At 49.8% G+C, this 23,339-nt stretch overlaps 1 protein-coding gene across 2 annotated transcripts in view; it reads left to right on the top strand.

Moving 5' to 3' along the window:
• The first annotated feature begins 10,588 nt into the window (after window positions 1-10,588).
• The window catches only part of Mkrn1 (makorin ring finger protein 1), a 21,422-nt gene continuing 8,671 nt past the window's right edge, over window positions 10,589-23,339 (top strand). Inside the window, exons 1-2 of one of the 2 annotated variants that reach the window (XM_048340333.1) lie at window positions 10,594-10,878; window positions 21,481-21,609. In XM_048340333.1, the coding sequence (XP_048196290.1) occupies window positions 10,706-10,878; window positions 21,481-21,609 (302 nt within the window). In that variant the 5' untranslated portion in view covers window positions 10,594-10,705. Of the gene's footprint in view, window positions 10,879-21,480; window positions 21,610-23,339 lie in introns of both variants that reach the window. The other variant, XM_048340335.1, reaches the window with a different exon arrangement.

Here is a 23,339-nt window from a genome sequence, read left to right as displayed (position 1 = left end):
AGTGGGACGCCATGGTGAGCAGAGGTGAGACGAGACAGGAGACAGGACAGGAACACAGAGATGTGTGGCACGGTGTCCCAGCAACAGAGCTGGTCTGGGCCTCAATAGAATCAGGGCAGGGGCCCAGGGTCACAGGAAACTGTGACTAACAGGTTTAGGAAACTATCAGCCAAGTGCTGGCCCCTGCACCCCCCCGCCCCGGGATTCAGGTATGCCCATTACCTGAGGGGAGAGGCTTCACTATCCCCCACCCAGACCTTGAGCGGGCATACTCAGGTACCAGCAGAACTTTTCCATCTAGGGAAGATGGGCCTCAACCTTCCATATAGGTTCTCTTATCCCCATCCAGACTGGGGCTCTTCGGAAGTTGCTTAACTGTGGTCCCTGCCTCCTCTCTGCGTTTGGCTCTTGGTAGATGGAGCTAACCCCTTCCTCCCCACTTCCCCCATCCACCCCGGGGCCCTTGAGATAAGCTGCTGGGGTGGCTGGCTGCGGTGATAGCGGTGTGGGGTGCCACCTGCAGGGCTGTCCCCTCTCATCTGCCATGCTTGGGTTAAATGCCCAGTGGGAACTGGCTAGTGGGAGGCAGCATTAGCATGAGGCCTGCTTCTCGAAACATTCCTAACTTGCCATCTTCTGACCCCACCAGAATGGCCTATCCAGACAGGCTACCTACTACCAAACTGTCCTAAAGCCTGAGTTTCAGACCCCAGATCCAAACTCTAAGGGTGCCACTTTGTAGGTCTAGCCACTCACTCCTAGATGCTAAATAAAGAGTAGGCAAAGTGTAGAGAAATGGGGCTGGGGATGTGGTAGAGTGCTCGCCTCATATATATGAAGCCCTGGGTTCGATTCCTCAGCACCACATATATAGAAAAGGCCAGAAGTGGCGCTGTGGCTCAAGTGGCAGAGTGCTAGCCTTGAGCAAAAAGAAGCCAGGGACAGTGCTCAGGCCCTGAGCTCAAGGCCCAGGATTGGAGGTGGGGGGTGGGGAGGGGCGAGAGAGAGAGAGAGAGAGAGAGAGAGAGAGAGAGAGAGAGAGAGAGACAGAGACAGAGACAGAGACAGAGACAGAGACAGAGACAGAGAGAAGAGAAAGGTTTATTACATGGAAACCATGGGAAAACAGAACTTCAATACATTTTCAGGGGTATAGATATTTGCCTTAGGTTAAATAGGAAGAATTGGGGGCAGGGGGTCGGAAAGATGTGCATTATTAAAACCATTCCAGCTGCATGCTGGTGGCTCAAACCTGTAATCCTAGCTACTCAGGAGGCTGAGATCTGGCTGTTATCTCCAATAAACTACTTAGAAAAAGCCAGAAGTGGCACTGTGGTTCAAGTGGTAGAGTGCTAGCCTAGAGCACAAATAGTCTCAAGAACAGTGCCTAGTCCCTGAGTTCAAGCCCCAGTACTGGCAAAAAGAAAGAAGGAAAGAGAGTGGGAGGGAGGGAGGAGAGGAGGGAGGGAGGGAGGGAGGGTGGGAGGAAGGAAGGAAGGAAGGAAGGAAGGAAGGAAGGAAGGACAAGATTTATTAAAGTAGGTAGCTGATGGAGGAAAACATCATGCAGTACTCAGGCAGGAGAGAAAAGCTTATTCCTGAACTGAACTGCTGGCCTGTGGCAGAGATGAGACGTGGAAGAAGGGCTGCTGCCCACTGCGCACCCCAGCTTTACCTAGGGCAGGGGCGGGGAGGTGTGGCCAGGGGAGGGGGCAGCTGCCTCCAGGTGTGCCGGCTACCTAGGTAACCCAGGTACTGGGCGGAGCTTTAGACAGGCAGGGCATCTGCATGGAGCCCCCCCAGAGGTGGACCTTACAGAAAGAATGCAAGTCTCCAGGACTTTTCTGCCTCAGCTGGCTGCAAACCATGCTCCTCCGATTTCAGCCTTCTGAAGAGCTAGGATTACAGGCGTGAGCCACCGGCCCGGCTTCAATGAGACTCTTTTTTTTTTTTTTTTGCCAGTCCTGGGGCTTGAGCTCAGGGGCCTGAGCACTGTCCCTGGCTTCTTTTTGCTCAAGGCTAGCACTCTACCACTTGCGCCACAGCACCTCTTCTGGCCTTTTCTATATATGTGGTGCTGAGGAATCGAACCCAGGGCTTCATGTATATGAGGCAAGCACTCTTGCCACTAGGCCATATTCCCAGCCCCTCAATGAGACTCTTATCTCCAAAAAATAACTCAGAAAAAGCCAGTAGTGCTGTGGTTCAACCGATGGAGTGCTAGCCTTGAGCCCAAAACAAAAACAAAAACAAAACAAAAAGCATTCCAAAGCTGGACAACAGTGGCTCACACCTGTAATCCTAGTTCTGGGTTCAAGGCCAGCCCAGGCAGGAGAGTTTATGAGACTTTTTGGGGTTCTTTTTGGTCAGTTGTGGGGCTTGAACTCAGGGTCTTGGCACTGTTATGTTCCTATTGCTCAAGGATGGTCCCCTCCCACTCTGAGCCAAAGCTCTACTTCTGGCTTTCCGGTGGTTACATGTAATTGGAGATGATTCTCAGCGAGGGCTGGGATGTAGCTCAGTGGCAAAGTGCTTGTCTAGTAAGTGCAGCATCCTAGGTTTGGTCCCCACTACCAAAAAGAAAGGAAAAGGGGAAAAGGAGGAGGAAGAGGGGGAGGGGAGGGGGAGGAGGGGGAGGGGAGGAGGAGGAGGGGGAGGAGGAGGAGGAGGAGGAGGAGGAGGAGGAGGAGGAGGAGGAGGAGGAGGAGGAGGAAAGAAGAAGGAGGTCCAAGTCCCAAAGAACCCGCAGCCTCCACACAGCTAGCACAAAGCTTATAAAGGCAAAAACCACAACCACGTGATTCAGGTGGGGAACTAAACCTATCAAAATTCCACTTCCAGATGCAAAGCCAGGTAGAACAACTGGGGGCTTGGGGCCAGAATTTCTGAGGGCCAAGACTTTCCTGGAACCTAACAAAGTGATGCGTGTAATTCAAAGAATGACCTAGTTCACTTATAGTGCTTTCAGACCAGGAGAAGTGACTCATACCCGGTGAAATATGGACACTGGGTGTGACGAGCGCCATCTTGGCATCTTGGTGGGCAATGGAACTTTCTGGAAACTTAAGAGGTGAAACCCAACCCCACTCCAAGTGACAGGTGCACCTGGATTCCTAGAGGCAGGTGAGGGGGAGGAGGGCTTGGACAGTAGGTTCTCGGACCTGCCATACCTGTACCATGAACTCGGGAGACTCTTTGACCTTGTGAACCCCCTGTGACCCTGCCCCCTGACCAGGACCCTACTTAGACCCCACCACCCAGCCGCCATTGCGCCTCCTGACTCTCCTCGGGTCACCAGGGATCCCTCTTCAGTTCTCCATTAGAGTCGATCAGGTTTGTGCACATTGTCTTCTGCTCTTTCTTTACTATCCTCACGTCTCAAGTTTCCTGAAAGTATTTGTTAGGAATAGGGAGGGTGTTATGGGGTTCGAGGGAGGAGGTTCCAGGTCCCCCCAAGAGTCCACCACTCAGAGACAGTCTCAAGCAAAAAGATGGATTTATTGGGGAAGCAAAAAGCGAACTGACCGGCCAGGGACACAGGGCAGACTCAGGAGCAGCCATTCAGGAGCAGCCATTGCGACACACTAACAGTCCTGGAGCTGGGGTTTATAAAGGTAAAAGCCAGATGTAGGGGGTTGATGCAGGGGGTAGAGCAAGCAACAAACAAGTTAAGCAAGCCATTTACAGAAGCAGAATTTTGCCCTCAGGTTGACCTAATATTTAACTTCATTTTAACAACTGCTATCATGTTTCCCTAATGGAGATAGAGTCAGCTCTACTCCTCCCCAACATTTGCTACTATGTTTCCCTGATCAAGATGGAGTCAGCTCTACTCCCCCAACATTTGCTACTATGTTTCCCTGATCAAGATGGAATCAGCTCTACTGCCCCCAACATTTGCTACTATGTTTCCCTGATGAAGATCAAGTCAAGTCTACTTCCTACAACAGAGGAGAAAAAAAGGAAACAGGCTGGACTCCATCTTCCCCAGGCAAGGACTATTGAAGAACAGCAACCTACCCAAGCCATTGGAGGTTGTGCCAGGGGGTCGATTTGGGGTTGGGATGATATGGGTCTTTTTTTTTTTTTTTTTTTGCCAGTTCTGGGGACCACTTTGGGCCTGGGCCCTGTCCTTGAGCTGCTTCTGCTCAAAGTTAACACTCTACCACATGAGCCACAGCTCCACTTCTGGCTTTTTCTGTTTATGTGGTACTGAGGAATAGAGCCCAGGGCTCCATGCATGCTAGGCAAGCACTCTACCACTAAGCCACATTCCCAGCCCTACCTGGGTCTTAAGGAAGGAGAAAATAAAAAAACATGGTATGATCTCTTGGGGGCCAAAGGCCGGAGCCTGTGCCTGGCCCAGAATGGAATGCTCCATCTGGGGCGAGATAACTTTCAGCTAAGCCAAGGTCTGAACGGCCTGCCTGCGGGCAAGCATGTGGGCGTGTACCTGCTGCTTTGCTTGATGGGGGGTGTAAGGGTCAATCATTTTGAGACCGCAAGTTTTGGGGGGTGGGACAGGTGTCCATTTCAGTCACTGGCTTTTTAATAAAGACCCCCAATTCAATCTCTCAAAATGTGGCTTCTCTGTATCTCACAATCAAATTCCCATATACCACCAGTATTTATATTTCACTAGGATTACAGGTTTGAGTGACCAGTGCCTGGCTTTCCATGAGACTCTTATCTCTAATTAACCCTCAAAAGGCAGAAGTGGAGCTATATAGGTCAAGTGGCAGAGCATTAACTTGGAACAGGAAAGTACAGGGATAGTGCCTATGCCCTGAGTTCAAGCCCCAGGAACATTTACCTCCCCTCACCGCCCCCCCCCCCCCCGCCAAAATAAAAAGGCAGAGAAAGAAAACACATGATACAAGAGACAGCAATTCGGCCCATCCCAGCTATCTTCTGGGGTATAGACAAGGGCCTTTGAATAAATTGGGAAAACTGGGGGCAGGGTAGCATAAGAAGATATGCTTACTTCAAAGAGTCCACATCCTGGGCCGATAGTCATTAACATCTGGCCAGTGGGCCTGAGTCTGGTCCTTCCTCAGGATTCTAAGATGGCTGTGAGATGCCCGCAGGAGAATATGATTGAGGGGCATTAAGCCCCCACTCCAGAGGGAATCCCCTACGGAGGTGGAAAGGTTTTTCTAAATTGTATTTGATCTCTAGGGTATAGCTTACTGGTCCAGGTAGGTAGATTAAATGTTGTTTTAGAAGTGCCTGTTGACCCACCTTAGGCAGGAGTGATGTCCAATCAGAGCACAGCCAGAGTCTAAAGACCCCCTAGACTCAGCCACCAAAGGACCAAGAGCAGTCGCAGGGCCTTGCAACAGGATGCTTCTCTGAATGACGGACTGTCTCTGCCCTCAGACTTCTTTTGAGGCGCAGCAGTGGCTTGACAACACTAGTGGGTATTGACTACTGCTAAACTGCAACAGCAGAGACGTTGCCTGCCACAGGGCTGCAAGCCTGGCTGTCTGAACCCAGGGGAAACCAGGGCTAGAGCAGCGGACAGTCTGTACCCACTGAGGACAGCAGAAAGAACTGGTGCTGGTGTTTCCACGGCCTTAGCAGATTGGTAGGCCTCCTCTCTCCTGTTCTCTCATTTTACAGAAATGTCTTGAGCTGTTCAGACTTGTCTGAGGGACAGTAAGATGCCCAGATGACTGGGGAGCCTTCCAAGGCTCATCCTCCTGAATCCTTCACAGGGCTGGGTCCTGGAGGACTGAGTTTACGCACCAACACTAAAACAACAACAGCCACAAAAGCCTAAGCTAAGAGCTGGGTATGGGCTGGGAATATGGCCTAGTGGCAAGAGTGCTTGCCTTGTATACATGAAGCCTAGGGTTCGATTCCCCAGCACCACATATATAGAAAACGGCCAGAAGTGGCACTGTGGCTCAAGTGGTACAGTGCTAGCCTTGAGCAAAAAGAAGCCAGGGACAGTGCTCAGGCCCTGAGTCCAAGGCCCAGGACTGGCAACAACAAGAACAACAACAACAACAAAAGAGCTGGGTATGATGGAGTCAACATGTAATTCTAGTACCATGGGGGCAGAGGCAGAGGATCTCAAGTTGAGGGTCAGCCTGGGCCATGCAGCAAGTTCAAAGTCATCTTGAGCTACATAATGGAAGTGGAGCTGTGGCTCAAGTGGTAGAGAGCTAGCCTTGAGCAGAAAAGCCTAGGGATAGGGCCCAAGTCTAGAGTGTAAGCCCCAGAATCAACCAGCAAAACAAAACAAGAAAAGGCTACCAAAGATGAGGGCATGGGAAAATAGAGGTCATGTGATCTGCATGTGGACCTTACAGATACCCAGTGTTACCCTAAGGATTGGCATGAAGCCTGCAAGGCAGGTGCCAAAGATAGTCAGCATGTGTTTACCCCATGCAGCTTGGGACTTGCACACACCCCAGTTAGCACCCTTGGTAAGGAGAGCAAAGTAGGTAGCTTCAGGACTAGTCCTATGTTTTGTTTTGTTTTGTTTTTTTGCCAGTCCTGGGCCTTGGACTCAGGGCCTGAGCACTGTCCATGGCTTCCTTTTTGCTCAAGGCTAGCACTCTGCCACTTGAGCCACAGCACCACTTCTGGCCGTTTTCTGTATATGTGGTGCTGGGGAATCAAACCCAGGGCCTCATGTATACGAGGCAAGCTCTCTTGCCACTAGGCCAGATCCCCAGCCCCTAGCCCTATGTTTGAATGGGATCTGACTATGTCAGACTCCTCTGTGAAGCTCTGCAGGGTGTCCCCAGGGCCTCCAAGGCCTTGTTGCAGGCTAGGACTGTCTGGTCCAGAACACATACAGAGCTGCACAGTTCCTGTGAGCCTGCAGTCCGGGACAAAGGCCTAGGTCACCAATTCCAATGTGTGTCAAATTTACTTCATCCAATCAGGTGCAGCTGGCTCACTGCTGTAATCCTAAGGAGTCTAGAAGCTCTGATCTGAGGATTGTAGTTCAGAGACAGCTGTGTAGACAAATGTGAGAGATTCTTATCTCCAATTAACCACCAGCCAGCCAGTAGTGGACGTGTGGCTCAAGTGCATCAGCCTTGAGTGAAAAAGCTAAGTAAGGAACAGTGCCCAGGTCCTGAGTTCAAGCCCCAGTACTGGCACATACACACATAAATTCAAGGGCTGGGAATGTGGCTTAGTGGTAGAGTGCTTGCCTAGAATGCATGAAGCCCTGGGTTCAATTCCTCAGCCCCTCGGTTCTCTATTGGAACCCAATGTGACCATGGAGAAGATGGCTTAGAACAAAGGCAAACACAAAATGGATGCCTACTGCCTGTTACAAATGCTTCCCGCAAACAAAATGGACCAGGCTGAGGTAGCTCACACCAGTAATCTTAGCCAGCTATGTAGGCAGCTGAGTTCTGAGGGTCACAGCTCAAAGCCTGTGCGACTCGTATTGCCACTCAACAGTTACAGGGAAGCACAGACCAGCAAAGATCAAGACTTGTTAGAGAGGATAAAGGAATTTATTGTTGGCTATCTGAACCTGGCTGGTGCCAGAAAGAAGTTCAGAACCTGAGGGAGGGGAGACTCTAGGTTTTATACCAGCTGGTTACACACAAAGTAGGCATTAATTGTGTGTGTGTGTGTGTGTGTGTGTGTGTGTGTGTGTGTGCCAAGATCAGGTGGGCTGCCATCAACTTCTGACCCGGTGAGCAATTGAGCAATTCCATTCTAGTTGTACAGAAATGACATCCACTGGGCATGGGTGGCTCACACCTGCAATCCTAGCTACTCAGGAGGCTGAGACCTAAGGATCACAGTTGGAAACCAGCCTGGCAGGAAAGTCCATAAGACCCTTATCTCCAATTAACCACAAAAAGACTGGAAGTGGAACTGTGGCTCAAGTGGTAGAGTACCACCTTTGAACAGAAAAGCTCAGAGACAGTGCCTAGGACTGGAGAGAGAGAGAGAGAAGAGAGAGAGAGAGAGAGAGAGAGACAGAGACAGAGACAGAGACAGAGACAGAGACAGAGACAGAGACAGAGACAGAGAGAGACAGAGAGAAATAATAAGTAATTTCAAAAAGTCTGGTCCTAGAGTTGGAAGGGAGACAGGATCCAACCAAACAGAGAAGTTTCACATCTTCATATGGTACTCCAGCAGCCAGAGAAGAGCTTGAGGGAAAAATAATTCTAGCTTCTGCCTTAGTGCTGCTTCCCGCTAAGTGCTGGGTGCTAGGTTCTCAGGCCTTTCCCTCAAGGAACTTAATTTGCAAGAGAAGATTATGCAGGGGACTGCAATCAACCACACTAAGTGCTACAAAGTTAAAGTCTAAAGCCCATGTTTGAGCCCTGTGGGTTATCTAATGTTGACCAGATGTAATTTGTACTATGTTGCAGAAGCTTTGAAAGACTTTCATCCAGAAAGGAAATGCTATTCTACAGAAACTTTTACAATCCTTGCGTGTGTGTGCACACGCATGCATGTGCAGGTGTGCAAGTGCTAGGGCTTGAATTCAGGTCCTCTTGCTCTACCACTTGAGCCACAGCTCTACTTCTGGCTTCCTGTTATTAATTGAAGACAGTTTCAGGAACTTTTCTGCCTAGGCTGGCATTAAAGCTTATAGTTACAGGCCTGAGTCTCAGGTGCCTGTCTCATTATTATATTTTCATATAATATCAAGTACTTTCACCCAAGTACTATGATTTTTTTTTTTGTCAGTCCTGGGGTTTGGACTCAGGGCCTGAGCACTGTCCCTGGCTTCTTCCCGCTCAAGGCTAGCACTCTACCACTTGAGCCACAGCGCCACTTCTGGCTTTTGTCAGAAATAAGAGTCTCTTTGATTTAGCACCCTGGCTGGCAGAGAATGGCAATCCTCACATCTCGGCTTCCTAAGTAGCTAGGATTATAGGCCCCAGGCACTGCTTCCCTACTTCCTCACCAGGCAAAGCGATAGTTTTTACTTGAATTCTCATTTAATCCCTTCTCCTCCCACTTCATCATTATTTGAGAAGAAAGCTGGAGGACCAAGAGAGAAGTTGCTGAAAGGCCAGGATAGGGAGAGAAGCTGGGAGTTCATGAGAGCATGTCAATTCCAGAAACATTGTTTCGCCACTATATGATTTTCTTGTGCTAGGAGAGGTTAAAACACTTAGCAGGGGTGATTGAAGGAGTTGAAAATAACAGATATTATGTGTTTACTATGTAACAGGCATTAAACTCAGTAATCTGAATGCCTGTCACAGCAACCTGTCAATTTAAATTGTTTCCAATTGTGGACAATACAAGGGAGTATGGGCATATCATAGTAACTACGAATTCACAGAGGCTATGGCTGAAGGAGTTGCCTCTCACCTCTTGGCCGGATCCTTTACGGATCTAAAGATGGAATAGGAAAGATTCCTGCCTTATTCCCCCAGGTCAAGGAAGACACCAGGCGCATGTGAACAGGCTTGACCACATGCTTGTCTGCAGGCAGGTTACTCCAATCCGGGCCTGGCCAAGGATGCCACCCTTGGTCGCCAGGGGACAATAGCCATTTACCCCAGGTGGAGCATTGCACTGTGGGCCAGGCCAAGGACATCACTCTGGGTCCCATGAAACCATAACCCATTTTCTATTTTCTGCTTCTCTGTTAAGCCCTGTATACGCCCACCCCAAAATCCAGCCTCCCTCTTTCCCTCCCCCTCTCAAACTAGCTGAAAGGTAAGGGCCACTCCTGGGTCCTCAATAAGCAGTCCTCACCTGTTGGATCGAGTCCAGCCTGTTCCTTTTGTTCTCCTCCATTTTCCTAACAATGGCCAGCAGAATTTTAAAAAATGAATATTACAGCAAGTATCTTTTTTTTCCCCCAGTGCTGGGGCTTGAACTCAGGGCCTCGGCACTGTCTCTGAGCTTCCTTTGCTCAAGGCTAGCACTCTGCCACTTGAGCCACAGCAGCACTTGTGGCCTTTTCCTGTGTGTGTGGGACTGAGGACTCGAACCCAGGGTTTCGTGCATGCTAGGCAAGCACTCTACCGCCGAGTAAGTCACATTCCGAGTCCCAGAGCAAATTATTTTGTAACAAGATCAATAAATAGCAGGGGTGACACCAGTTCTGCGCTGAACAGACCGCAAAGTTAGTGCTCGTGGGTGGATGGCTTGCAGTGGTCTTTCTGACAGGCCGTGGTTGGGGCAGTGTCTCATAGAAGTTGTTACCAGGCTCACTCGCCTGGCCCCAAATCCTATCCAGAACCTTCCCGACCTTAGGGTGTGACATCTCGCTCTGGATTCTGACAAATCCTATCAAGCAGGTGCAATCCTTCACGCTCCGTGGAGAAGGAACAGGTACGCCACCCAAGCCCCTCCTTGAGAACGCTCTGGTTGTGCAATTGGGGAGCCTCGGGCGGGGCACACCTGCGCCGAGCCCGCTCGGCCACGCCCCCTTGCCCGCCCGCTCCGCCAATCAGCGACGCCGGGGGCGGGGCCCGGGCGCGCGCGCCGGGAACCGCGACCCGAGTGGCCCCGAGCGCCGGGAGACGCGACGGCGGGGTCGGCGCGGAGCGAGCGGGGGGACCTCGGCCTCCCCCGCACCCCCCCACGCCCCCCCCGGCCCCGCGCCCTCCCCGCAACAACCCCCGCCCCCTCCCTCGGCCTCGCCGCTTCCCCCCCCCACTCCCCCCACACCCCCGCGCCCGACCGCAGCCGGACCGGAACTATGTGATCCCGGAAGTTCCGGGGCCATTGCCGTGTGGGATAAACAGTAATGGCGGAGGCTGCGGCTCCCGGAACAACAGCCGCAACATCAGGAGCCGGAGCGGCGGCGGCGGCGGCGGCGCCCCTCATCCCGACCCCCACGGTCGCCGCCCCGTCCCCGGGGGCGGGGGGAGGCGGGGGCGGCGGCGGCGGCGGCGGCTGGACGAAACAGGTCACCTGCAGGTAGGTGGGACGTTGCGTGACCGGGGCGGAGGGAGGGGGCTGCGGGCCGGGCGGGGTCCGGAAGGAGGCGGCCGGCGCGACCCCGCCGTCCCATCCTCAGCCGTGCGGGACCCCACCTCCCCCCACTTCCCCTCCATCCCACCCCACCGCGATCGCCGCGTCCACTCCCCCCCACCCCACCCTCCTGCCTGGCCGCCGCCGCCACCCGCCCGCGCGCCGCCGCCAGCGCGCTGCGGGGGTGGGGGCCCCGGCGGCCTCGCCGCCCCCGACCTGCGCCCCGCATCTCCGGGGAGACGGAGGCGGTACCCCCCCCCGCCCCCGCCGCAGTCGGGGCGGGGATGGGGGGGGCGCGGCTCGGGCCGCCGAGGACGCCCCGGGGACCCCCTGCTCCGGCTCCTCCATCCGTTGGTGACGTCTTCTCCCCGCGGCGCCCCGCACCCGCGCACACATCCTCCCCCCCCCCCCCCCGCAGCTCGGTCGCCTTTTCTTTTGTACGTTCGCGGCAGCGGCGGCGGGCGGGTCCGAGCTTTGTCTGAACCGAGCAGCGATCGGGGGTGGGTGGGGGGTGTCCCCCGGGGTGGCCTCCGCCGCCTTTGGTTCTTCGGGGCTGCCATCTTTTTTCGTTTGGAGACGCGGGGTTCCTGCGTGGACATTCACGCGTCTCCTGCCTCTAGGCAGCGGGGGGGGGGGTTGGGTGGGGTGGGGAACGGAGGACACAGGTTTGGTTGGGGTTTGGGTGGGCGAGGACGAGAACGTGGATGCCGGGTGGCTGGCGGTTGTGCGGGGCCCCGGGCCCCGGGGTACGCCTTGGGGAGGGGGTGTGCTCGCCTAATTGTGGGCTCGTCGTATTAGGTAATTTCAAGCAGTGATCGGTCACGATCGTAAAACACTCCACTGGCTTGGGGGGGGGGGCGGAGACGGAATGAAAATGCTGGGTTTACTCCAATTGATGGCTCCGCACGGATGCAAAATGTATCCCTCCTATACCGAGGTCAGGGCATTTTACGTCGGTGTTTGTCGCCCATGGAGCTTTCCAGGTGACAGACAGCTTTATTCACGGCCGGTCTTGGGGTCTCGAGCCTGGTACACTGAAGGCGAATACCCCGCCCGATTAAGAGATGCCGGGTATTTTTGTCCGCTGTACGGTGTGTGGAGAATGGAACCAAGGGCAGCATGTCAAGGAATGAGAATCTTGTCTCCCCGAGTTCCTATTCGTGGAAACAATTATTTGGTCCGGGTGCTATAATGTCGCAGTTGGTTTTGTGTGTGTGTGCTAGTGCTAGTGAATTTCTTACGTAAATTCATTACAGCCCCAGTCTACGTCGTCAGTTCGTACATTGAACTTGTTCCTCCTGAATTTGAGAAGGTTGTTTCTTAAAAAAAAAAAAAAAATCCAGGGGGAGGGGATTACAGGATGTCACTCTAGTGTAAGTTAGCCTAGCTTCTGCTTTGGCTTTCTGTGTTCTAAGATCATTGGGTTGGCCTTCTGTGCCTGGCTTTACCAAAAAAAAAAAAAGAAGAAGAAAGAAAGAAAAATCCTTTTTGCAACGTGATGGTTGGTTTGGCCAGTACTGGGGCTTGAACTAACGGCGTTGTCCTTTAGCTTTTTCTCTCAATGCTGGTGGCTTTGCTACAGCTCACTTATGGCTAAGAGTCTCATGGACTTTCCTGCTTGGTCTGGTCCCCAACCACAATCCTCAGACCTCAGCCTCTTCAGTAGCTAGGATTAGGGTTGTGAGACACTGGCACACAGCACTTGGGTCTTGTTTTGTATCCTAGGCTGACCTTGAACTTGTCCTCTCATCCTGCATTAGCTTTTCAAGTACTGGAATTACTGGCATGCTTTGCCATAACTGGCTAATGTGGTGAGTTTGGGGCTGGATATTGAATTTAGGTACTTTATTATTAGGTGAGCACTTGACCATTTGAAGTGAATTTGTTTTTCCCTTCAGTTTCGGGGGGGGGGGGGTGAAATTCAGGCCATAGGTGCTGTGCCTGAGCTTTTTTGCTCAAGGCTAGCTCCATACCACTGGCGCCACAATTCCTACTACTGGCCCTTTGGTAGTTAAGCGGAGATAGTAGTCTCATGGACTTTCCTGCCCAGGCCGCTTTGAACTTAGATCTTTAGATCTCAGCCTCCAGGATAGATAGGATATACTGTAGTATGGAGGTCAGATCTGGCGAGCGCCATCAGTGGCCACATAGTGTGTTGTGCTATCTGGCATCTTGCCTTTTGATACGGGTGAGTCTGAGTTCCTAGAGGAAGGGAAGTCTCGCCCCCAGGTGATGGGTGTTCCTGAATCCTAGAGACAGGGGTGGGCACTTGGCTGATAGGTTACTGAACCTGTCAGTCAAGTGCCTGGGACTGGGAGCTTCCTGTGACCCTGCCCCCTGGCCTGACCCTATTTAGGGTCAGACCAGCTCAGGCGCCATTCCACCTTGCCACGTGTCTCCAAGTTCACGTCGTCAGTCGTGTCTCCTGGTTCATCTCCAGTCACTGTGACGTCCCAAGTCATCTCTCCATTGGAGCTGAATTGGTTTGTTGGTATTGTTTTTGTTCTTTTTCCCCCCCTCTCTGGCCTGTTTCCTGGTAGTGTTAAGTGTATTTGGGGCTGCAGGCCTTTGTAGCAACTGGCTGCCTTCAGACGGCTAATACTCTATCTTTCAAAATGTGGCTTCTTGGATAATTTGCTATATAACAATACAGGGATGAGCCACCAGAATCTGGCTAAATGCCTTTATATAGCTTAGTGTACAGTTAATGTAAACCAGAACCTTTTTTCCCCATTTGCCACCCTAGGGCCCTGTAAGTGCTAGGCCAGAGCTTTACCTTTATCCGCAACCCTTTAGTAGTTGTCTTAGCAACCAAATTCAAAAGGAGAACAAAGCAAAACTAGAGCGGCTGGTAGTGCATGCCTGTAGCTCCAGCCACTAGGGTGTTTTAGGCTGTTGTAGATTCCAGCCCTGGTACAGGATGACTATCGCAGGATGGCTGCCTCCTGAGTAGCTCAGGTTATAGGCTGTGAGCCACTGGCCCCGACACTAAAGGATTTGTTTTGGTATGTCTTGGGCTTAAGTGTTTATTAGGAAGCTGGCGTCTGCACATAGACTCGTCTCCAAGACCTGCAGCCTCTCTAATCCACCTAACACTTAGAAAACAGAGCAGAAAAAGTGATAATAAGCAAGATCTGCTTCAATGGAGAGCTGGTGGGGGGAGGGGCAGGGTCTCCCCCCACCCCCCTCTAGGAATTCGGGCAGGGCTGGCCGGACTTTACCTTCCGCCACCTTGGAGACATGGTAGAACCAGGTAAAAAAAACCCATTCCCTATTCACCACGTGGCCAAAAATGGTGCGGGCTAGACCCAGCCACTCCATTTCACCAGGTACCAACATGAGAACTTGGTGCCTGAGCACTGTCCCCTGAGTTTTTTTGTTTATGTGGTGCTGAGGAATCGAACCTGGGGCTCCTGCATGCTAGGCCAGCACTCTACCACTAAGTCACGTTCCCAGCTCCCCCCCCCCCCCCCGCTTTTCTTTAAAACTGGGTCTTAAGAGCACAGACTGTCCCAGGATCTTCCCTCATCTCCAGTCCCAGCTTCCCTAGCCTTGGGGTTCTAGGTATATTCAACCACACCTGCCTAGATCTCCTTTGCATGTAGGAATAACTAAAATCTAATGTAGACCTTGGCTTTCTGATGCGAGCACTCCATACCAGAGCAGATACTTAGTGGATCGTGCAAATTGGCATTTATATATAGTGCTGTGGATACCTAAAATGGCATAGTACAAACCTGTAAGATTTCTTTTGCCCTCATTTAATAAAACACTAGTAAGTTAGCAAGGACATAGAGCTTCCCATAACAGGTGTAATAAATACCATGTCCGTCTTTTGCGGGGATACCTTATTTATTCAGTCTGTGACTAAGCCTGGGTGCCTGCAAAGCCGGAGCCAAGCACTAGTTGTGACAGTGAATGCACTCAGAGTTTGAGGTAGTGCTTGTTTCCTTGTAACATGAACAGCTCTGCCTTCTACACCAAGGTTATAATTCTCTTTAAAGTTGGAAATTCTTTGAGTCTCATTGTTAAAAAGAATTACCTGTATTTTCTTGTTGGTTGCTATTTTCTTAGTGCTTTACCAAATTCTCATTTTATTTTTGCGGCTTGAGGAAAGCTTTTAAGAATACCTTTGCTAAAAACAAAAAACAAAGTATGCTCTGCTGCCCCCTACAGGCTGTTGCCACCTGCAATCACAACTCTACATCTCTTTTGTTGCCTGGAGTGTATGGGCTTAAAACAGTTTATATTCAAAGTGGTAGCACACAGAGTCTAAGCTTGAATTTAGGTATGTGTGTGTGGTTTTTTTTTTTTTTTTTTCAGCACTGGAGATGGAGCCAGGACCTCATTCTGGCTAGGCAAGCACTCTTACCACTTGAGCCTCCACCTCTACATCTACTGCTCTCCATCTTCTGAGTATTTGGGATTCTGTAGACATGTGCCGTCACACGTGGGGATTTCCAATTCAGATACTGTGTTTGTTACAGGGCTTCCCCAGAGGTAGATTTATCTTCTGGCAGTTGAAATAAGGATTCTAAGCATTTTACTTGATTTTTTTTTTTAGAGTAAAAAGCAAGCCAAGCTCTGTGGTTAATATACTTGTGATGTTAAAGGCTTCCTACTAGAAATCCTTTTAACCAAGTGTGTGTGTGTGTATGTGTATGTGTGTGTTCTGGGCTTGAACTGAGGGCCTGGCTTCTTTTGCTCTACTTGGCTACTGCTCTATCACATCACCACTTCCAGCTTTTTGGTAGTTTAGTGTAGATAAGAGTATGAAAGACTTTCCCTCCTGGGCTGACTTTGAACCTTGATCCTCAGATATCAGCCTCCTGAGTAGCTAGGATTACAGGCGTGACCCACTGTACTGGGCTCTGAGTTGTTTCTTTGCTCAAGGCTAGCATTCTACCGCTTGAGCCACAAATCCATTTCTGGCTTTTTAATGGTTAGTTGGAGAAAAGTCTCACAGGCTTTTCTTGCCTAGGTTGGCTTCGAACCTCTATCCTCAAATCTCAACCTCCTGAATTGCTAGGGTTCCCACAGGCATGAATCATCAGTACCCTGCTTGCTATTATCTATCTTTATTTCTGAAGAATTTTAGAAGGGACTTTAGAAACCTCGTGGGCCTTCCTTTGACTGAAGGCAAGCTCACTCAGCCTGAACAGTTAAGTGGATGGGGCTTTAAAAAAATTTTTTTTTTCAGTCCTGAGGCTTGAACTCAGGGCCTGAGCACTGTCCCTGGGCCTCTTTGTGCTCAAGGATAGCACTCTACCACTTGAGCCACAGCGCCCCTTCCAGCTTTTTTGGAGTGGTTTATTGGAGACAATCCCACAGACTTGTGCTGGGAATGTGGCTTAGTGGCAGGAGTGCTTGCCTCGTATACATGAAGCCTTAGGTTCGATTCCTCAGCACCACATATATGGAAAACGGCCAGAAGTGGCGCTGTGGCTCAAGTGGTAGAGTGCTAGCCTTGAGTAAAAAGAAGCCAGGGACAGGGCTCAGGCCCTGAGTCCAAGCCCCCAAGACTGGCAAAAAAAAAAAAAAAAAAAAGAATCCCACAGACTACTCAGATCTCAGCCTTCTGAGTGGCACTGGCACCTGGCTCCATGGGGCTGGCTTGCTTTTTTTTTTTTTTCCCCCCTGTTGTCCTGGGCCTTGAACTCTGTGCCTGGGTGCTGTCCTTAAGCCCACTTTGCTCAAGGTTAGCGTTCTACTTGAGCTACTTCCTGCTTTTTCTGTGACTAATTGGAGATATAAGAGTCTTACAGGCTTTCTTGCCTGGGCTGGCTTGGAACCGTGATCCTCAGGAGTAGCTAGGATTATATAGACCTGAGCCACTGGGACCTGGCTCCATGGGTGTTTTTTTTTTTTTTTTAATATTTTATTTCTTGCCAGTCCTGGAGTTTGGACTCAGGGCCTGAGCACTGTCCCTAGCTTCCTCAAGGCTAGCATTCTGCCACTTGAGCCACAGCGTCACTTCTGGCCATTTTCTGTATATGTGATGCTGGGGAATTGAACCTAGGGCTTCATCTATATGAGGCAAGCACTCTTGCCACTAGGCCATATATATCCCCAGCCCACCATGGGGCTTTTCAAAGATTTTTTTTTGTTGCCAGTCCTGGGCCTTGAACTCAGGGCCTGAGCACTGTCCCTGCTTCTCTTTGCTCAAGGCTAGCATTTTACCACTTGAGCCACAGCGCCATTTCTGGCTTTTTCTATATATGTGGTGCTGAGTAATTGAACCCAGGGTTTCAGGTATGTGAGGCAAGTACTCCACCACTAGGCCATATTCTCAGCCCCTTTTCAAATATTTTTTTGAGAGTAGTTTCTTGGAAATGGATTGCCTGTATTATCCGTTGTAAATTGCACTGTCCTGTCATAACCTTAGATAGACTGACATGTCATTGGGAGGCTAATGCTGGGTATCCCACACAGTATCTCTTACACAGGCATGTAAAAGAAACCAAAAACTGAACACTGCACACTGACACCTACAGGACTGTGGTTCAAAGTCAGTCTGAGCAGAAAAGTGAGACTCCATCTCCAACTAACAAAATGGTAGATTGGTTTTAGTACAAGCCATGAGCAGTGAGCAAGAAAGCCAGTGAGGGGGCTGGGAATATGGCCTAGTGGCAAGAGTGCTTGCCTAGCATGCGTGAAGCCCTGGGTTCCATTTCCCCAGCACCACATATATAGAAAACGGTCAGAAGTGGCACTGTGGCTCAAGTGGTAGAGTGCTAGCCTTGAGCAAAAAGAAGCCAGGGTCAGTGCTCAGGCCCTGAGTTCAAGCCCACAAATGAAACTAAAAAACCAGACCATCCTTACTTGCCATAGGGTGGTGGAAATAAGTCTTGGTGTTTGGCCCTTTGTAATTAGGACTTTATTCTTTCTCTTGGTTGTGCAGTATTGGGCAATAAAAGTATCTGCTTAAATACCTCAGCAAGGGCTGGGAATGTGGCTTAGTTGTAGAGTGCTTGCCTACCATGCATGAAGTCCTGGGTTCCACTCATTCCTCAGTACCACATACACAGAAAAGGGTGGGAGTTGTGCTATGGCTCAAGTGGTAGAGTACTAAGTCTTGAGTAAAAGAAGCATAGGGACAGTGCCCAGGCCCTGAGTTCAAGCTCCAGGACTGGCCAAAGAACAACAACAAAAACTACAGCCATCTACTTCTGTGTCTCAGTTTTGTTTGGAGATGGGCTTGCCATGTCTTGGCCAGACAGGCCAGTCTTGAACTCTGGATCCCCCTGCTCTCTTGGTTCATTTCCTCTACTGCAATCTACAGGCATGAACCACTACAGCCTGGCTTATTTTTTCTAAGGCTGAGGTACAGTTTAACATTTCGGTTGTTGCAATTACTTTTTTCTCTGTGTGTATGCATGTGTGTGGGTGTTGGGAATAGAGCCCAGGGCTTCAAGAACAAGCTAGGCATGGAAGTGCTCCGTCCATGAGCCACTGCCTCTGCTCCTAGCTTGTCTGTGGGATTTCTAGACTGCTTGGGGTCTTCTCTGCTAGATAGATAGATATCCAGGCTCTGTGGAAGCACAGCTCACACCTCTGACCCTCACCATCATGTGGTCATGTGACATCCTTGCTGCTTGCCTACACCACTGTCCCGCAGACAGGGGTGGTTTTGCTGAACACGGATGAGCACAGGTGGCTACTTGTTTCATCTTTGGGAGTTTGACCCTCTTTGGATGGCTTCATCTCCTTTTTTGCTTGCAAGGAGACAGCAGACCATGTTTCGTCCCTAGCCTGGTGTTGTTGAGTGGTTCCTGCACACATGATATGCAGAGCCCTGGCCACTGGGTAACTTCAGCTCTTGGCCAGTGTGCTTCCTTATTATCCTTGCCTGCTGGTTTGTCTGTTGACACATCTGCCCTCTGTCTGCTACCCATAATGGTAGTGGTAGTGGTGTAGGAAGAGGGTCTAGCTAGCCATGAGCTTGCTATTATTAGGGTGGGCACTGTAAAGCAACTGGCTGTGGAAAAGGAAAATTGGCAGCAGCCAAGGGTGGTTGGGATAGGTGTACTTACCAAGGGCATCAACATAGCCCACCACTGGTGGTGCCTGGGGTCCTAGCTACTCAGAAGACTGAGGTGTGAGCATTGCAGTTATGAGCTAGCCTGGCAGGAAGGTCTGTGCACTCTTTAACCAGCAAAAGTTCTAAGTGGTAGACCAAAAGCCAAGGAGAGCATGAGGCCCTGATTTCAGGCCTCAGTACTCACACACACGCTGAATGGTTGACTCTGTGGCACAGGTTGTAAAATGCCAGCCGGTGGGTGAAAGCCAGTGTCCGATACCAAGTTTGAATCTTGGTCTCAACCAAGAAAAGGCTGGGCACCCAAATGACTCACACCTCCAATCCTAGCTGCTCCAGAGGCTGAGATCTAATGATCATGGTTCAAAGCCAGCCCCGACAGGAAAGTTTGTGAGGCTCTTATCTCTAATTAGTTGCAGAAAAAACTGAAAGCGGAGCTGTGACTCAAGTGATTGAGCACTAGCCTTGAGTCAAAGGGTTTAGGGGCAGTGCCCAGGCCCTGAGTTTAAGTCACAGGACCAGCCTCCCCGAAAATCAAACCTCACTGGGATGGCCTCCTTGTTGGATTTGTGGAAGGTGAAGGTAGCAGGTTTTACTGAGGACTGATCTGTAAAGAATCCAATGTGTACAGCACAAGAACCTGTTGTTAACCAACTAGGGATAGTTTTGGTGGTGATGGCACAGTTCTAGGAATGGAGCCCATGACTTAACAAGCACCAGGTAAATGGTGCTACACCACAGAGCTACGTGCCCAGTCTCCGTGCCATGTGCTATGAATATTTTAGTTTCTTTTTGTTTTTTTGCCAGTCCTGGGCCTTGAACTCAGGGCATGGGCACTGCCCCTGAGCCTTATTGCTCAAGGCTAGCACTCTACCACTTGAGCCACAGCACCAGTTCTAGCATTATCTGTTTATGTGGTACTGAGGAATGGAACCCAGGGCTTCATACATGCTAGGCAAGCACTCTACCACTAAGCCACATTCCCAGCCCTAGAAATTTTTTTATTTTAATAAAGGAGCAAAGTTTTATTTTGTCTTGCTTAGCTTCAGAGGATTCAGCACATATTATTAGGCTGGCTTCATTGCTTTTAGGTCTGTGGCGAGGTGAAAACCTGATAGAGGAAGAAAGCTAGCTGCTCACTGCATGCAAGTAGGAAGCAGAGAGCTCCATAGGCACTTTGAAGATAGGTACTGACTGCTGTAATTATCTCAATAACTGTGACCTCTACAGGCCAACCACAGTCACCCCCAGGCCACAACCACAGCCACGAGTAGAAGCATATTAGGGAATTCTGGTTTCTGCCAAGGTGAAACCATCAGTTCTTGCTCAGGGGAAGGACCCATGAAGGAAGAAAAGGCAGAAAAATGAACCCTGACCAAAGCTTGTGATGGGAAGATGGGTACAGGGTTTCCAGTTTAGAGAAATACCAGTTCTGGGTCTCACCTCTACTATCTGACTTAGACTGTCCAGGGATTCAAATCACATTTCTTACTTGGAAGGTTCTTGGATGCTCCTTTTTTTTTCTTCTGGAACCGGGGCTTGAACTCTGGCCCTCTCAAGTTACTTGTTGGTTTTATTTCCACCAAAGGTTAGTGCTCTCCCATTTGAGACAAAACTCCACTTCTAGTTTTTTGCTGGTTAATTGGATATAAGAGTTTCACAGGCTTTCTTGCTCAGGCCTCGAACTGTGATCCTGAGTTCTCAGCCTCCTGAGTAGCTAGGGTTACAGGCATGAGCCACCAGGGCCACTCAGCTTCTCTATTGTTTCTTGGTTCTCTTCTATTGTCATGTTTCTCTCCCATCCTGCAGAATTCTGTATCACTATTGTCCGCTGAGAAGCAACTGTGGTTTTCTCTTGTGGGTCCTCTTTCATGCTTTTTTTTCCCTTCGTACAGTTTGCATTTTGAGTAGATACCCAGGTGAGAACAGGTGCTGCTGCTGGTCTGGCCCTCAGAAATCGAGTTGTTTCTTGGCTTAGGAAAGTCCCAACTGTGGGCCTTTCAGGTAGCAGGCCCCTGGCTTCTTGCTTCTACATTTGCAGCTTAATTTGTTTAAAGAATTAAAGTGGCTTCTTGAACTCAGAGACACATAAAACGGTAGTCTGACCCTTTGCAGTCTGGTTTCTCTTATCTTTGATTTGGCCTGTAGATAGAGCTGCCATTGTGGCTAAAGTCAGTGGAAAATAGGAAACTACCTCACTACAACTGTAAAATGAAGACGGTGGTCAAGCATGACCTGTAGTGACCATATAAATGTTTAAAGTCTTTAAGGTAGTTGCTGGGGATATAGTACAGTGGTAGAGTGCCTGCAAATAATGTGCAAAGTTCTGCATTCAGCAACACATATAAACAAGTAAACAATGATTACCTCAATCTATGCTACCCAAATAGGTGACTTTGGCCATGCTGTTCAGGTTCCCTCTGTATTTTCTTGCTTCTTGCACTGGAAGAATGTCTTGGCACGAGTTCTTTAGGACTAGCTTTTCATCAGCTTTGTGGTCCCTTTTCCAGGTATTTTATGCACGGGGTTTGTAAGGAAGGAGATAACTGTCGCTACTCGCACGACCTCTCTGACAGTCCATATGGTGTAGTGTGCAAGTATTTTCAACGTGGGTACTGTATTTACGGAGACCGCTGCAGGTAAGAACTTGCTTAGGAATTCGTTTTTGTTCAGGGGTGTGTTGGAAAAAGAAATGTGTAAAACTGCCTAATTCTTAATAGTTTTATACATAATACCATTATTCTAATGTTTTCGAAAGTACTCCTTCCACCAGGCAGGTCAGATGTGGTGGCATCTGCCTAGAGTGCTTGCTACTTGGGATAAATTAAAAGGCAGGGGGAATGACATTTCCGGCCAGCTTGGGTAACTTGTAGTGGTTTAAACAAAAAAGTAGTTGCTGGAAGCATCTTAGCTACTTAGGCTGAGATCTGACAGTTTGGAGCCAGCCCAAGCAGGCAAGACTCCTAACCCCCAAATAACCAGCACTGGAGATGTGGCTCAAATGGTAGAGCACCAGCTATGGGCAAGATAGCTGAGCAAGAACAGAGGGCCCTGATGAGTTCAAGCCCCTGTACTGGCAAACACACAAACAAGATTAAATGCCACGAGTCACAGCTCAGTGGTAGAGCACTTATCTAGTGCACAGACGATCCTGGGTTCAATCCTCAGTGCTACAGCAGGGGAAGGAGGAAGAAAGAGAACTAACATTCTTTTTTTTTTTTTTTTGGCCAGTCCTGGGCCTTGGACTCAGGGCCTAAGCACTGTCCCTGGCTTCTTCCCGCTCAAGGCTAGCACTCTGCCACTTGAGCCACAGCGCCGCTTCTGGCCGTTTTCTGTATATGTGGTGCTGGGGAATCGAACCTAGGGCCTCGGGTATACCGAGGCAGGCACTCTTGCCACTAGGCTATATCCCCAGCCCCGAGAACTAACATTCTTAATTGGTCCTGGCGGCTTGAAGTTGGGCTTGTAACTGAGGTTTTATTTGGGGTGTTCTGGGGTTTTTTGGGCTCAAGGCTACCACTTGAGCCACAGCTTCCACTTCTGGTTTTTGGTGACCCATTAATTAGAAGTAAGAGTCTCATGGATTGATTCCGTATCTTGACTATGGAAAAGCCTGTTGCAGTAATCATGGTTGTGCTGGCTGTTTTAGTGTGGTGCTGTTTGTGTTCTGTTGGATAAATACCCGGTTAGAAAGAAAGCCAGACCAAAGAAATACAGCTTGCATAGTTTCCCTCATTTGTAATAACTACAATGCGCCTATAAATCTACAAGTAAACACGCTGTATGGTTAAAAAAAAGTATATACTGGGACATGCTAAATTATACTAGACTAGATAGTCACACAGTGAGACTAAAGGAAGATATTCAGAGGAGCGGACTACAAAGCGGCTCAAATCTATCTGTATATGATCATATAAAATAATGTTTTATGAGCAGGCTGGGGATGTGGGCTAGTGGCAAGAGGGCTTGACTCGTAGTCATGAAGCCCTGGGTTCGATTCCCCAGCACCACATATGTAGAAAACGGCCAGAAGTGGCGCTGTGGCTCAAGTGGTAGAGTGCTAGCCTTGAGCAAAAAGAAGCCAGGGACAGTGCTCAGGCCCTGAGTTCAAGCCCCAGGACTGGCAACAAAAAACAAAACAAAAAAACTAAAATAATGTTTTATGAAATATGCTCCAAGAAATGGAAACAGATTTTTTGTTGTTACTGTTTTTGTTCTTTTTGTCTCATCTGTTAATTTGTCTTTGAGAGGGTAAGGGGGAGCACAGAAAAGGTGGGACAAAGTGAACAATTACAGCAGTGCTACCACTAGACACTGGAAAATGAACTATGCAACTTGTGGGTGGGGACAGGAAGAAAAACAGAGTGAG

Source organism: Perognathus longimembris, chromosome 2 (genome assembly GCF_023159225.1).
Source record: "Perognathus longimembris pacificus isolate PPM17 chromosome 2, ASM2315922v1, whole genome shotgun sequence".
NCBI lineage: Eukaryota > Metazoa > Chordata > Mammalia > Rodentia > Heteromyidae > Perognathus > Perognathus longimembris.
The sequence above is the reverse complement of the archived record's forward strand: the minus strand, read 5'-3'. Positions and strand labels throughout refer to the sequence as shown.